Source organism: Lampetra fluviatilis, chromosome 61 (assembly GCF_964198595.1).
Source record: "Lampetra fluviatilis chromosome 61, kcLamFluv1.1, whole genome shotgun sequence".
NCBI lineage: Eukaryota > Metazoa > Chordata > Hyperoartia > Petromyzontiformes > Petromyzontidae > Lampetra > Lampetra fluviatilis.
Window position 1 is genome coordinate 4,132,435 of NC_136335.1, and position 16,319 is coordinate 4,148,753.

Genomic DNA, 16,319 nt, shown 5'->3' on the forward strand with positions numbered 1-16,319 from the left:
GGTAACCGTGGCCTGGACGGGGCACGGATTAGACGAGGCCAGATACGAGAACAGGGTCGTCGGGGTCACCGGGTCAAACGCTTTTGGTTAAAGTGTGCGCGGTGAAACGAGGCCACGGCGTACGTTACGTTAAACTTCTTTCACACCGTACGTAGCAACCAACGACAAGGCACGGCGAGTAACCCCCCCCCCCCCCCCCCCTAGTTAATTCCAACTCAAATAAAAGCAGGATCTAATAAAAAAAAGAAAGAGCGCCTTCGGCTTTGCGGGGCGTACATATAGAGCTCTCGTGTATATAAACTGTATCTCAGTATATTCTAGTATCCGAAGGGTACATTCATTCCGCTGAGCCACGCTGCACAACGCGCGGATAGACGGTCCGCTCTGTACATGCCCCCCCCCCCCCCCGTGCGCGACTCTGTGTGCGAGGCTACGGCCTTACGACGCTGTACACGCAGGCCGCGTTCGGCAGGCGTGTAACGATCCAGCTGTGGTCAAATTCCGATTATCAAGCGCACGATGTACGCAGCATCACGCGACGTGCGAGAACAGATTCGTATAAGAGTTGTGCGCAGAAAGCACGGAAAGTACAATAGCAGCAACATGCATTAAGTTTTATGTTATTAATTACGATTATGATGTCTGTTAACCCAGGAAAGCCTCTGACACTTTTTTTTTGGCAGTATTGCCAGTGGCTTCACCGTTTCCCATGGAAGTGATTTGCCGTGCGATTTTTCAAATATGGACCGCAGTGGCCAACTCTTCTTTAAATGACGCGAGGAATCTTTTAAAGTCCACTGCAAAGCAGACGGCGGTGCGTATTTTTACGATTAATACACACACACGCCAGCATTAATCAGAACGGCCTGCAGGATTCGAACCGCGAATCTCTGCAAATGGCAAACTCGCTGCAGGCGGGCCTATCGAAGTGAAAGAGACAGATCTCTGATCGCGCCAATAAATTTAATAGCAGGCGAGGAGGTGGGGGGGGGGCGCTGAGGGTGGATCATTACATGTCTAGCGGTAGCACGCATCGCATAGGGGGCACGCAACGGGGTGTGAGGGATTAGCGCTCCCCCAGCCGCAGACCAACAGACACCGTCCGCAACGTGAGACTCCCTTCCGCGCACCTCTTATCATTGGTAATCAAACACTAGCGCCTCAGCATTAAAGCTCGTTTGGACTTTACCCGCCGGTTCCTCTGATCTCATTTCCGCTCAGGATTAAATTAAAACCGGCGCGGCTCCCCACGAACGAGCCGGGCCCTCTCGCCCAGCAGGGCCCGGGGCCCACGGTTCCGCTCTCACCCCTCTCCCCCACTAGCCGGGTGTGGTGCCCGCCCATTCTACCAGGTACTGCACGCGCCCGTCAGGGCCCACCCTTCGGCCGAGCACACGGAACGCCTCCCCGCACGCCGCGCGGCCCTCGGCCCCGCCCCCCGCCAGGCACGCGGGCCCAGGGGAGGGGGCCAGGCGGGACAGGCAGGCCTGCAACCCGCCCAGGCCCGGGCCCACCGCGTCCCCATCCCCCGGCAGCCCGCCACCCGGGACCCCGGGGCCCTCGTCACCACGGTAACCGCCTCCCGGGACGCGCGGGGAGCGGCGCAGGGGTGCGGTCCCCCCGAGCCCCCGCTTGAGGCGGGACGGAGCGCGGTTGACGGAGTCGAGGCCGAAGGCGGTCCTGGTGGAGAAGAGGGGGGGGGGGGAGAACGGCAAACACGCGCACGTCAGAGATCGCAACCGGGTACCTGATACCCGTACCCTACCCGATACCCGGCTACCCGTACCCGGCCACCCGTACCCGGCCAGGTACGGGTAGGCCGTGAGTCACTGGTGAGTCACCGTTTGTCACTCATTTCCCAACGTCTTGTCTCTTCTCACAATTCAAGTTCCTAGAATCAACCCACCCGCGCCTGCAACATGGCTTCATCCCAGAGGTTGCAATCAGGTACCCGATACCCGTACCCTATCCGTACCCGGCCGGGTACGGGTAGGGTACGGGTATCGGGTACCCGTTTGCGACCCTGGTGCGGCCGGGTACGGGTAAGGAATCAAAACCCGTTTGCGACCTCTGGCGTGCGTCGAGTGTGGGGCGTGTCTCTCGTGCGTTGTGCGCTGGTGTGTGCGGGGTGCCTCGTAGGCTTTGTGTGTGACTGAGTGCAGCGTGCCCCGTGCTGGGCACCTGGGGAAGGCTGCAAGGGCAGCTGGTCCGGTGAGCGAGGATGACCCTGCTCTGGCCGCGGGTCGGCGAGGATGGCCGGACAGGCGGCGCCTGCGTGGCAAGCGTCAGGAGTTGTAATGGGTGAAGAGTGTAACACCTGTCTTGAACTGAGCAAGGTCATTATTGTAAGAGCTTGGGAGACAAAAGAGACAATGATAATAAGGGGAGGGGGGAATTCCAAAGTGGAGCGGTGTGAAGAAGCAGAAATGGAAGCGTTGACCTGCGGCGTGGTGACTCAACACAGTGTAGGGCTTGTCCTGGGAAGAGTCAACAGATTTTGCAGGACAGCTGTTTCAACACGGGAGCATTCCCGGAAAAAAGCAGGACATGTGGCAACCCTAGCTTGGGCTCAAGTGGCCCCCTCCCCGCGACGGTGTCTTGGCGGGGATGAGACAAGGTGGGGGTGGGGGGGGGGTGGGGGGGCTCTCACCGTCGCGTGGGGCGAGGAGGGGACGGGTAGGAGATGTTGGCGAGGCTGAGGGGGCCGTCTCCCTCGGCGAACCCCAGGGCGGCTGGAAGGGAGATGGAGGGTGGAGTGGGTGGCACGCGCATGCGCAGGCCGTACAGGTGCTGCTTCTTCTTGATCTCGCGCCCGCACACGAACCTGCACACACGTGGCGCCAAAGACAAAGGTCCCCCGTGTAAACCTTTAGTAGACTGTTGGGGCAAGTGCTGTTAGCGAGTAGCACATATGAAGGCCGGCACGGCATGAGGGTGGGTGGCCAGCACCACGCCGGGCTGCCTTTGTCTCCCCGTTGCTAATGTTCACACACCGCACTAGGTACTAATTTGAGGCTGAGTCGAGCTAGGGAAGGCCCAGGACTGGTTCAGATACTCATCAAAGGTGTTGGCTGTGAGCGGGAATCAAATCCCGGGTCGCTGAGTTCGTGGCGCAGCATGCTAACTGCTACACTACCGCTCTCCACTGGCCGCACACGCTGTAACACACGCAATTCAATGCGGGTATCGGGCAGCGAACACACTCCAGCGCACATTCACCCGCACACCTATCATACTACTCACGTAGCGCCCCGAGTACGATTGTAGTGCCCTCAGAACAATTGTTTGAGGGCGCTTTAAAAATCGAAATTAGGATTTCAAATTTTTATCTATATACAGCATCATTCGGGCAAATCGCAGATCTAAACGCTGCTGTAGAATCTGTGATGCCGCCGTCTGAGATTTTCGCACCGGGGCACGGATAGCCACAGCCAACAATTACAAAGCCCTCTGGTCCTATTCTTGGATGTTTTGGCCGACTTCAATCCATAAGTTAATTTATATATTATTTCACAAAAATCATTCACTACGATTAACTCACATACTTTCTCATTCACTCACTCACCCAATAAAATAGCCACCCAATGACCTACTTTCTCACTCTTCACTCATCCACAGACGCAACCCTCTGCGTACAAAACCATTAACGCACCCACCCACTTGCTTAAATGCTCACCTTTAAACACTCACTCACCGACTCATTCACTTAACTGCCCATTAGCTCCATCACTTATACGCTCACCCATCCACCCAACTCATTCACTGACTCACTCGCCCATCGACACACTAACTTGTTCATACATTCATATACTGACTCGCTCACACACCGACTGTCCCACAAACTCGTTCGCACGACCATGTGTGAGCGGCTGAATAGATGGGTAAGAAGAGGCATCTCTCACTTGCTCTTGTTGCTGATGAGCGCGTGCATCACACACTGGTAGCGCTTCTGCCGAGTCGTGTCGGCCATCTGCTGCAAACACAGCCGGGCAAACCGGCAGAATTTGCGTTTAGCAGGAGAAACAGGACACCAAAAAAACTAAACTATTTAAATTTTACAAGGTAAGGCTCAATGAGCTATATAGCTATTTTTCAGAAGCGACCTGGCCACAAATTATACTTCAACGAAGTGGCTTATTACGTGCATTTACAGCAGCCAAATACTCTAAACGCGCGTTGATTTCAAACGTGGAGGGAAAGACCGGAGGACCCGGAGAAAAATCTGCGGGATCACGGAGAGAGAGACACCCAAACTTTAAATATACGAGCGTAAGGGTCGGGATCGAACCCACGAGCTCCTGCATACCAGGCGACCTAGTTAACATCTCGTTACCGCAGCACCCAAAATAACCCAACCTGCTCTTTCCCTTCCTGGCTGTGCCCACAGATTTGATATGAAGGCTTTAATGCCCAATATCATTCTTGATACAGTAAAACCTTGGATTGCGAGTAACTTGGTCTGCGAGTGTTTTGCAAGACGAGCACATTTTTAAAATAAATATTAATTTGATAAACGAGCGAGGTCTTGCAATACGAGTAGTACGTGTATACGCTTTGTGTGCCGAGCGTCACGTGATCACAACTGATGTACGAGTGCTTTGGATTACAAACACGTTTGCGGAACGCATTATGCTCGCAATCCAAGGTTTTACTGTATATCGTTATTTATATTGCATTAAACTCAAGATTTATAACTACTGCAACGCAATACACATTCAATGTACATAAGGTGCATTGTGAATTGCACCTGTCAATCACAACCAATGAACTCTAATTATTAAACCTTCACCTGCATTATGGCTGTTTCTGGTTATATCACAGCACCTACCTAAGGACCTGGATCAGGAAGCTCTTTCACGTTTAGAGAGCTCAGCTTTTGTGAACACACTGATGATGCTGAATGTAATCTCCAGCCAAGTGTTATTTTGTACACAATTGCCAAAAATTCTGCTTGGAATTGTCTACATTCCAGCAGTTTGCTGAAAAACCCAAATAAATGTTCACATCAGTCCATGACGTGACAACTCAATTTAATTGGTTTTGTTACTGGTTGATGCAGCGTTGTAGTTAAAACATCGACATTATACCTACACGACTACCTAACCATAACATAAGCAATCAAACACTTTATAGAACGAGACAATGGACAAATTAGATTCTTGAATCGTGACCACCCCAATCGTGACAGACAACCAAATTTCCATAAGTGTGAAAACTCCGCGAGACTAGTCCTGTATCTCTCCGTCAGGCAATAGATGCATGTCTGCATTGCGTTTTGTCCTTCAGCACGAGAAACGTTCCACCTGCACGCAGAAGGGTCGACGTTTTCATTGATTCTTGTAAAATAGTCTTACCAGGCTGTTGGGGCAAAGTCTGTTGGCGGATGTCTATGAAGGCTGGCACGGCGCACGAGGGGTTTGGTCTGGCCAGCGCCACGCCCTGCCACCTTTCTCTCGTCAGCGCCGATTATTATAAGTTGTACGAGTCGAGGAAGGAGAGGCCCAAGGTCAGTTCCGATAATCAACACTAATGTTAGCCATGGTCATGATTCAAACTTAGGTCACCGGCTTTTTCAGCGTAGTGCGCTCACCGCCACGATACTGCTCGATACCCATCGCACGCATGCACACATACCTCGCCGAGCTGCAGGCTGTCCCAGTTGTCATGCACGAACGGCATCACCTCCTTCTCAAAGTCAAAGTACTTCTTCTTGTGCACCACTGTAAGGTTGTACATGCACAGCTGCGTGATGTCCACCCTGCAAGTCAGCACACGCGGCCACGTCAGAGCAAGGGACACGGAGATCGGGGCTCAACAAACACCCCGACCCCAACACCACCACACCGCTCCATCCAACACCCACCCTCTCTTCTCTCGCCTCACTTCACTCTGGACCTCACTCACCAATCCCAAGAACCCAACCCTGCTCGCCAACTCTCACTCCCTGAGTTCACCTTCTCCCATACCCCGCACATGTGTGGACCTTCATTTCTCAACCTCACTCACTGACTACATCTCTCCGACTCTCACTCCCTCCATAGCTTAACTCTTCAACCCTCACTCTTGACTTAATTTGGAGCTTTCGTGACTGCAGGAATTATTCTTTGGTTCTTTCGGTAAAGTCAAGTATCAAGATAAAATAATCAATTAAATAATATAGTAGCATACGACATTTTGATTGCAACACAAGCAATCATCATCAGGTATAAATTAAATAGAAACACAAATCTAGTATACTTAGAAATGTAATGTAATACAACAGAGAGTCGGATAATATAACAGTCAACACCCTACCTGGTTGATTACGTTCTTCCTAAGAATGCTAAATTTGAGAGAGAGATCAATTTAGCATTCTTAGGAAGAACGTAATCAACCAGGTAGGGTGTTGACTGTTATGTTATCCGACTCTGTTGTATTACATTACATTTCTAAGTATACTAGATTTGTGTTTCTATTTAATTTATACCTGATGATGATTGCTTGTGTTGCAATAGAAACGTCGTATGCCAGTATTTAATTGTATTTATTATGTTATCTTGATACGTGACTTTACCGAAAGAACCAAAGAATAAGCCTCACTCTGACCTCACTCCCTTACCTTGTTCACCGACTCTCACTCCCTGAGTTCACCTCCTCCCATACCCCGCTCATGTGTGGACCTTCATTTCTCAACCTCACTCACGGACTATATCTCTCTGACTCTCACTCCCTCCATAGCGTTAATCTTCAACCCTCACTCTGACCTCACTCCCTTACCTTGTTCACCGACTCTCACTCCCTCCCTGACCTTACTCATCGAGCCTGCCTCTGGGCCAGCCTAGCCCCGTAGCAGGCTCGGAGCCCTCACCAGCGCAGGGGGAGCCGCTTGATATACTCTGGTCCTGCGTTGCACACGGAGCACACGAACAGGTAGAACCTGCGGGGGAGACGCGGAGTTCATTATCAAGAAGACCAAGGTGAACGTGAGAGTAGCATGATTGAGCAAGGTAAGTGAGCAGGTACTGTAAGATGAACGACAGGGGCAATGTGACGTGGGGTGAACTAGGTGTGGTGACCAAGATTGAACGCAGTGTGGCGAGTGAGTTCGGTGACTTAGGTGTCAAAGTGAGGTATAGTGACTGAGCTTGGCGAGCGGGGTGAGTGAGTAGGTGAGTGAGGTAGGCGAGTGAGCTAGGTGAGAGAGGTGAGGTGAGCACCGGTCTCCGAAGTGCATGGGTCGCTCCAGGCACTGCGTGCACGCCTCGTGGAACCACTGCCGACAGCTGCAGCACTGCAGCATCTTCAGGTACCACCTGGGACAGACACCACCACCACTGTTACCAGCACGCTCACCACGGCCCCGTGCTTGATAGTAGAGGTCTCGCTCTCAATCAGCCGAGTGGCATCTTTTCATCAGCTTCACAACACTGTGGAAGTTGCCAGGCCTGTTGATCCATATAAAGCTTTGGGTTTTCTCGGTCAGTTATGTCCTTTTTCTATACTTGCGAAACGTGGACCCCTCTAAAGGAACATCTGCGCCGGTTTTAAACATTCAGACCGGCTTGCCTATGATCCATCTTGGATTTAACAAGACTGGATTGTGTGATCTGGAGACCGTCTGAACTTTTCCTGTCGGCAAGGCTGCGTTGGTTGGGTTACGCAGGCTGCATGCCCAGCCACGGCATGCCAAAATAGCTTCTGTGTGGGCTGGATAAAGGGGCCTAAATGGGCGCAGCAAGGGCTACACAAGAGATTGGGTGATGTGGTACAGGAGAATGTGAAGATGAGTGGACTTGCCAATAACTGGTACAAGAGGTGTCAAGATCGGCCTGTGGAGGAGGTTTTTGAAGGGCGCAACTGGGCAGTTGAAGCAAGTCATCTTCCGATAACAACCGAGGGCAGAGGAGTCATGCTAACAACGACAAGCGGAGCACCAGGCGAACTAAAACACAAGTTTTCACAGTGGAGGCACAGGTGGTGCATCTGTCAGTCATCTCAGTTAACCCATGGCATCTGGGTCTGTTCTGTCAGCGAGCCTTTGACACTTCACGTGGCTTCCAAGTGCACATCGCCTGGCACAAGCGCTGTGGTGACATCACCGCTTCTTAGTAGCGAATGGCAGTTGTTTTTGTTGGAGTTTGTATGTTTTCTCCCTGTTCTGCATGGGATTCCTCTGAGTTTTTTTCGGTTCCTCCCATAGCTAAACACACAACACAGACTAACTGACATTGGTCAAAGATCACAATGCTGAAAAATCACCTGAAATTTATTCAATTGGGCTTACACATAGCAACATCACCCTGACTGAGAAACAGTGGCAGGACCCTCCTGCACGACTTTTTCCTGAGTAAATAAGCATCATGAGAATAATATTAACAGGTGGCTTGGTGATGTCACTGAGTGGTGAATGGAGGCCACTGCTGTTGTATCTACGTGTCATTCTGTGCATCTGTGTTTGTCTTTATATGTGTGTACGCGTGTCTCCCCGCGTGTGTCCACCATCCCGCCTACTCACTCTCCAGGCCCCCCGCAGTAGCAGTAAACCTGCTGCATGTTGGTGCGGTGCTGAGTATCCCACTCCAGCTCCTCTAGGCTGTACGGCCGTGTCAGCTTCACCGTCTGCAGCGCACGTGCCTGGGGACCCTTCTTCAATGCCCCGCCACGCTGGGGACCGCACACATATAATGTAAGTTGTATTTTTTATTTTGTAAGTAGCAGCGGTGTCGTTCATGCAAATCGCATCTCAAAACGCCGTAGGATTTGTAGTGGGGCAACAGATAAAGCATGAACTGGAGCCAACAAATTCCCAAGCTTTGTGGTCCCATGTTGGGATGTTTAGCCAACTCCATTAATGTGGCGAGGAATCCGGAGCACCTTGGTAGTGGTGACAAAGATGCACTGGCGGCACTGCCAGGAGGCCTCGCACGCGATGAGCTCTGAGTCGATGTTGGGGATGTGGCACCGCTGGTGGTATCCTGGGGGGGGCACGGAGCGTCGTTCAGGGAACGCACGCGAATCCACGGGGAGACCTCCCTCATCACCGGTTGTCTCATTATTACGATTAACTAAACAGTTGTCCGCAGGCACGCTGCTTCGGCATTCTGAGTTTCACCCAATAACACTGAGCCATAGCAATCCTAAAAGGTGCCTTAGTCAGACTCTGAACCACAGCAATTAAGAATGAAAACCGTCAATAGAGATTTAGTGGCTCTCTGTTGTATTTCACATAATTTGTAGTTGTCATGTCACAGCACTACTTATTATGAAATATAAATGGGCTTGTAAATAATTGTCAATTCAAATCAGTTCTTGCCCACGAAGGAATCATGTATGGAATTTTGCATGTAGGAATCAATAATTTAATGTTTATTCTAATTATGTTCATGTTTTATGAATGGAAGATAGAACAGGGCGGAACATACGAGATGGCTGGTCCAAGCAAAAAAATCTAATTTTAATATGAAAACTACGAGAGGGATATCTAGAGGGAGCTCTAGAGGGAGCTATGGAGCTCCATCTCGTGCAGCGCTTTGCAAACCGGCAAAGTTCCAGGTGTGCTGCCGGTATTTTCGGAATTATAGTAAAGAAGTTCATCGTTCGCAAGCTGGGACTGACGATCTAGTGGAGGCCTTTCTGCTTTCAGTGGCATGACCACGCACTTGTAGGACTGTATGCGAGTCTCCTACTAAGCCAATGCCGCGGCACGCGCTGCATCGGCTGTGCGGGGTGTGTGGGGTAGTGAGACCGTAGGGGCACTGGTTGCGTGGCGGCGCGCATGAACGAGGCTCCCTTACCCTGCCCACACTTGTCGCAGATGACGATCTCGTTGGGAGAGTCGGAAGACCCCTCCTGGCATATGGTGCAGACCATCTCTCCACTCGGGGGGCTCCCCACTGCACGGAGCGCACACGCACGCACACACACATGCACGTGTTGATTTTGATGGCGCCAAGCCACATGTCAACAAGGATGGTCAGGCCACACAGACGGCCAATTTTTTGTCAATCCACTGCTGGATGAGGGGCTTCTCCACACAGTGCGGTACATGGGGGTTATCCGACAAAACTTTGCCACACTAGTCACTGTGGGTCGGTGGAGGTGGGGAGTACAGACGTGGGAAATATATTAAAATACATTGGATTTTTCTGCACTGCCCTCTGCTGCCCACAACTTAGCTCCACAACAGCTTTTAACTGTTTTATATCTAAATTGTATTGCAGCGCGAGGTCAGCCCAGTCTTGAAATGCCTGTTGCACAGCCTCGAATTAAATCACCCACGCACACACACTAGGAAGCTGTTGTAGTTGTAAGGGTGAGTATGGACTTGGAATCCAGAGATCGACGGATCGATTCCACCTCCAGGTGCGGCAGTTGAAACAATGGGGGCAGATTTATAAATCTCCCTCCTGCCACCTGTCTACCCAACAGCAGCATAAATGGGTTCACCATCAGGTGGCATAGTGTTAGTACCATATAGTGTTAATACTGTGCTAATCGTACCTCCGATTACCACGGTTGGCTACGTACAGTGCGGAAGAAGTTCAACATACATAGTCCACCCACCTCTCCCAAGATGTCTGATCAGGGTGGAAGAAGAGGAGACCAAATAACCTCTAAAAGTCGCTTTCGTGGAAGCCCTTCCATCAGCAGTGACTCGAGCAGAAAGCAATTGCAGGGCTGCATCTTTACATTTTTAACCGAGTTACGAGGGCAAATGTTCCACATGGTGACTTTGGGTCGTCATGCGGTTCGTATGATCGTGTGTGCCAAATGGACCGTTGACTCCTGACATTCCACCGGAATCCGGTAGCAGCTCCTGATTTATGGTACCGTTTCCTCGACTGAGGACAGTGACGGGTTAAACGGTATCCGTTTGACAACCCACACACAGACCTACACACCCCAAACTCACACCTCCATAACTTACGTGCTTGGATGTCCTTCCACAGGACCCAGAACTCGGAGCGATCCTCAAACGTAATGTAGCAGCTCCCCTTCTTCCTGTCCACCTGCCCAGGGTGGCAGCACAAGACGCGAGGTCAAATTGTGCGGGCTGTGGAGGTCACGACCGCAGACACAGTAAGGGTGAGGTGATCACACGCATCATGGGTGGGGTGACTACACACACACAACTCTCTGCTGTCATCCTGCAAGTGGCTCACAGAGAGCTGTACACGCTAGCGGTGCCACCTTCTTGATGGTGCCCAGGTAGAAGAGTCCGTCGGACCAGCGCGCCAAAACCTCGTGGCCCAGCGCATGCCGGCACACAGGGGCCCGAGTGGGCCCTCCCTTTCTGTCTGCGTCGGGCTCTGGCCTCTCGGGTGCCGCCCTCGCTCCTGCCGCTCGCTCCTCTCCCCCCACGCTCGCCAGAGTGGCCGCAGCGGCGCTCTCCCGCCACTCCACGCCATCCGTCACTGTCTCATCTCCAGCATCGGCGCGGGGCCGCGAGTATCGCTCTGCGCCGCTCCTTGCATGCCGCTTGAGGGGACTCAGGTAGTCCTCTTCCTCCTCTTCTTCCTCCTCCTCCTCTTCCTCCTCCTCCTCCTCTTCGCTGTCCGACTCCGAGACCGCACGGGCAAAACGGGGCCGGCCTGGGTCCCGCTCGGGGGAGCCGGTGACCCGCCCCATGGGTAGCGAGCGCGCCGTCACAGGGAGGGGGCTTGTGTAGGGGCCCACCGGCGTCGCCCGCTCGTGCAAGCGCTGCCCAAAGCTGGGCAGGCCGAGGTCGGTGCTGCGATCGAGCCATGCGGAGCCCACGGTGCTGCTGTCGCCCAGGAGGTCGTCACGCGACCACGCATCCCCGTGGTCGCCAGCGACGAGGGCGCCGTTGTGGGGCCGCGGCGTGGAGGTGGCGCGCACGCCGGGGAAGCTCGCCATGTCACACGAGACGCCCGTCACCTCTCATCGTCCGCAGCTGCCTTCGCCAAGCACAAGAACCCACCACACATGGGATAACATGCAGAGGTTCACACAGGGTTCTTGAACACACCGTTGTACTGCCATCTTCTGGTGACACTGCCAATCAGTGGAGTTTGGAGTTTCAGAAGGGACTGTACTGTATCGTGATTCACTCCTGCATGAAGTACAACCTCACGCCACAGAAATACAATTCCACTGTATTGTATTCAAGTACAGTAAATTCATAAAAAAATATGTAAATGAACAAAAACATTGCAGTACTGCGCTGGCAGTGGCTCTTAGGCACAATTCAATTATGAGCACCACGTTAATCCATTATAGATCATTCACACTGCCTTATAACATAAACATTTACACAAAGCTGACGTTTCAGGCAATGGCAATTCTTCACAGTACTTAAGGATCGACTTTTATAGCCGAAGCCTGCACTTTACACTGCCGAGCGCCGAACAAACTGGGAAAGAAAGGTTAAGGTTTACAAACCGAGATATCGAATTTTACCATCAAGAGCCATCCACCACCTCAACCATTGCCGCCGCAAATGTGCGTGTCTTGCATTCGCATCGCCTAGCGAGTGTTCTCGAAAATAAAACAACTCCACACTCTTGACTGGGAGGGCAATCGCCAGCAGCCCGCACACGGCGCGAGCGAGACACACACACAACGAGAGCCGTTGGCATTTCCCAGTATGCGAGCGCCGCGGTTAACCACCACACGGCCGGTTCCGTCAAGTGGCGGGGGACGGCCGGAAACCGGCTCAAGTCCCGGCCTGCCGCTCCAAGTGCCGTCCAGCCAATAAATCAGCCTGCCTCTTCACCCAGCCAGAGCTCACACCAACCCACAACCGTGCCTTGGAAGTGTGGCGCCCGGCCCCACCAATAATAACCTTCTTCTTGGTTCTTTCGGTAAAGTCACGTAGAAGGGAAGTAATAAAATAATGAAAATAAAACATAATAAAATATTTTATTATGTTTTATTATTATTATTTAAAATAAAACATAATAAAATATTTTATTATGTTTTATTTTTATTATTTTATTACTTCCCTTCTATTTTATTATTTAAAATAAAATAAAACATAATAAAAGATTTTATTATGTTTTATTTTTATTATTTTATTATTTCCCTTCTACGTGACTTTACCGAAGAACCAAGAAGATGAATCCCTGCAGTCACGGAAGCTTTAAATCGAAAAATAATAACCTTGCTCCTTACTCCATCACCAAGTCCCAGCTGATGGTGCCCGTGCACACACACAGTGCTATCTAGCTCGATGCTCTTAATTCGAGATGCAACCGGCTGCTTCACTCAAATGTTCTCATGGACCTCCACAATGCAGCCCATGCTCCTATCACTTTAATTCTAGATTTAAAGCTTTCGTGACTGCAAGGATTCATAGTCTCAGTTCTTTCGGTAAAGTCGCGTAGGTAAAAAATGAAATTAAAATTAATAAAAAATAAAATCACGACGTTTCGGAGGCAACACAAGTCTCCGTCATCAGGTGGGACCGTCACAGCCAGATTTTCTGCATCAAGTGATTTTTTTCATTATTAATTTTAATTTCATTTTTTACCTACGTGACTTTACCGAAAGAACTAAGAGTATGTATCCTATCACTTTCCCATTATCTCTATCCCTAATCCATGCCCCTATCATAATCCAATGCCTCTATCCCTACCCCATGCCCCTATCCCTAATCCATGTTATCACTAAGCCATAAATAACACCTATCCCTAACCCTCTGCCATGCCCCTATCATTGTGACTCAATCCCCACGCCTCTATACCCATAGATGTCCGCCCCATTTGTTCATGACCAAAACCACAGGTCACCACGGCCGCCTTATAAACAAGTGGACACGAACGCAGCCGTGATAATAACAGCTATTGCTGTTGTTTTTATTGCCAGGGCGTCGTCGTATTATCGCCGCTGTTTGACGAAGCGAGTTACAAGCCTTGCGGGTGGCACCGTTAGGAGTGGGATCCGATGTGGTTGGCGCAACATTCCTCACGACTCGGCTAGGATTTACCTCGCTGTTAGCGCACCATTCACATTTGTTCACCTCACGACGAACCTCGGGTTTTTTTAATCTTCTCAAGATTTCGCCTTAAATTTCACTGTCGAAGAGTTTTACCTCAGATTTCACAGTCAAAAATTTTGCATTAATATTTACCGCAGATTTCACTATCGAAGAGTTTTACGTCAGATTTCAGTCAAGAATTTCACATCAATATTCACCTCAAGATTTCACTGTCAAGAGTTTGACCTCAATATTTACCTCAAGATTTCACTGTCAAGAGTTTTCCCTAAATATTTACCGCATATTTCATTGTCGAAGAGTTTTACCTCAGATTTCAGTCAAGAATTTTACATCAATATTTACCGCATATTTCACTGTCAAGAGTTTGACCTCAATATTTACCTCAAGATTTCACTGTCAAGAGTTTGACCTCACTATTTCACTGTCAACAGCTTTACCGCAGATGTCACTGTCAAGAGTTTGACCTCAATATTTACCGCATGTCACTGTCAAAGAGCTTTACCACTTTTTTACCTCAATGTTTACCTCAGGTTTGCCTCGGGATTTACTTCATATTTTACATCAGATATCACCTCAAGATCACTGCCAGTACTATTAGTGTTTACTTTGACCATGATGTTAACATGGGCAAAGTTTTACCCGAGGATTTACCTCAGGATTTTGTTTACTTCAAATTTTACAAATGTCACCTCAGTAATCACCTAAATATGTAAAAAATTACCTCAGCATTTCCCTCGGGGTCGCGGAGTTTTACCATCAATTCTTTACCATCAGGATATGTTGACATGGGAAGGGTTTGACCTGAGCCTACTTCACCTGAGAATTTACCTCAGTATTCTTTTTAACCATTGCTTTTACCTCCGGTTTTATATTAGAGATTACCTTAAGAATCACCTCAGAAAATACCTCAAGATTTACCTCGGCATCACCGTCAGTGCTTTACCATCAGTTTTTTGGGGATTTCACCAGACTACTTCACCTGAGAATTTACCACAGGATGTATGTGTTCATTGCTTTACCTTTTTTTATATTTACCGCGTGATCACCGTCAATGCTTTACCACCAGTTTACCTCAGAGGGCTTCACCTGAGACGTCTTCACCTGAGGTTACAGCTCTCGTTTCACCTCAACATTTGTACCTCAGCTGTCGCTCTTGGTGAGGGATCTATCTCTCGCTCTCTCTCTCTGTCGCCCATGTGGATGTCACCGCCAGGGTTCTCCGTTTACCTCAGCGGTGATGATTCACCTCGCGATTTCAACAAAGTTGCTGCTGCCGAGCGAATAAAATGTACCTCTCGGTGTCACCGCCAGCACCACCATCCCCACCCCGAGCCGCCGCCTCGCAACGCGTGACAAGTGACTGACGAAAGGGCAAAGATGCCCGCGATGACAACTGACGATGCAGGAGGGAGGAACGACGATTAAACGACGATGAGGGGACGCGATTCCCTCTTCACGATGGACCCCACGGCGCCATTTTCCCCGCGGGAATTTTTCGCGCGAAAACTTTCGCGGCGCGCGCGAGCAGCCCCCCACCCCGTCGCCCGCACCGTCCCCCCCCATGACGTCACGGAAACGCGCGCGGAAACTCCGTAATGTGAGCAGCGCTACCCGCCCCCCCCCCCCCGGTAGCCATCTTAGGTGAGGGGAGGGGGAACGTCACCGCGGTTGCTGGGGGCGACTCGTCGGGGTGAGCGACTGGTCCCGAGCGGGGCTCTCTGCTGCTGCCGTTGCTGCTGCTGCCCCCTACCAAGATGGCTGGCATGGCCTCACGCGCACAGGAGTAGGGCGTGTCCACTCCGCCCACCCCCGCACTCACCCCCTAGCCCGAACAGACTGTTGGGGCAAGCGCATAGGGGCCGTCCATAAATGACGTCACGCACCTGGGGGGGGGGGGGGTCAGACATTTGTGACGATGTGTGACGAGGGGGGGGGGGGCTGAGAAATGTGACGTCACATCAAAATGCGCAACTTTATCTAACTATAGACAACACGTTCTACTTAATTAAATAGACTTCTTGATAAATGTTTTCTCCTACGACATCAGAGTGCAGCGCCACATTAAATACGCACTACAATGACAATTGTTTAAAGCGATTTGAAGCATGTTATATTTTCAAGGGGGGGGGGGGGTCAAAAAGCGTCCAAAATTGCGTGACGTCATTTATGGACGGCCCCATACCTGTAAACCCATAATCAGTGCCCTACCTTATTACAGACCAATTCAGACCTTATTGGTCACCCTGTGGTAGTATAAATCTCAACGTTCATCCTACAACGTCCCATAACAAGGGAGAAATGTGACGTCACGTCAAAATGCGCTACTTTAAATAAATATAGAATTGTTCTAACAACACTAATTGTTATAACAACACTCCTA

At 50.6% G+C, this 16,319-nt stretch overlaps 1 protein-coding gene across 7 annotated transcripts; it reads right to left on the reverse strand.

Annotated features, from left to right (window-relative positions):
* Window positions 1-220: 220 nt before the first annotated feature.
* On the reverse strand, window positions 221-15,636 carry LOC144951282 (metal-response element-binding transcription factor 2-like). Of its 7 annotated transcripts, none has more exons than XM_078881455.1 (13): window positions 15,603-15,636; window positions 11,170-11,893; window positions 10,907-10,988; window positions 9,774-9,872; window positions 8,854-8,954; window positions 8,495-8,643; window positions 7,197-7,292; window positions 6,848-6,916; window positions 5,635-5,758; window positions 3,903-3,973; window positions 2,651-2,824; window positions 2,182-2,271; window positions 221-1,680 (listed from the first exon to the last, which is right to left on the reverse strand). In XM_078881455.1, the coding sequence occupies exons 2-13, from the start codon at window positions 11,854-11,856 to the stop codon at window positions 1,320-1,322; spliced, it is 2,103 nt and encodes a 700-aa protein (XP_078737581.1). In that variant the 5' UTR covers window positions 11,857-11,893; window positions 15,603-15,636; the 3' UTR covers window positions 221-1,319. The 7 variants fall into 7 exon arrangements, with proteins under 7 accessions (XP_078737581.1, XP_078737580.1, XP_078737585.1 ...); XM_078881454.1 differs by lacking the exon at window positions 15,603-15,636 and adding an exon at window positions 15,232-15,481; XM_078881459.1 differs by lacking the exon at window positions 15,603-15,636 and adding an exon at window positions 15,232-15,481 and having other exon boundaries at window positions 3,903-3,970; window positions 11,170-11,897.
* Between the last annotated feature and the right edge of the window lie 683 nt (window positions 15,637-16,319).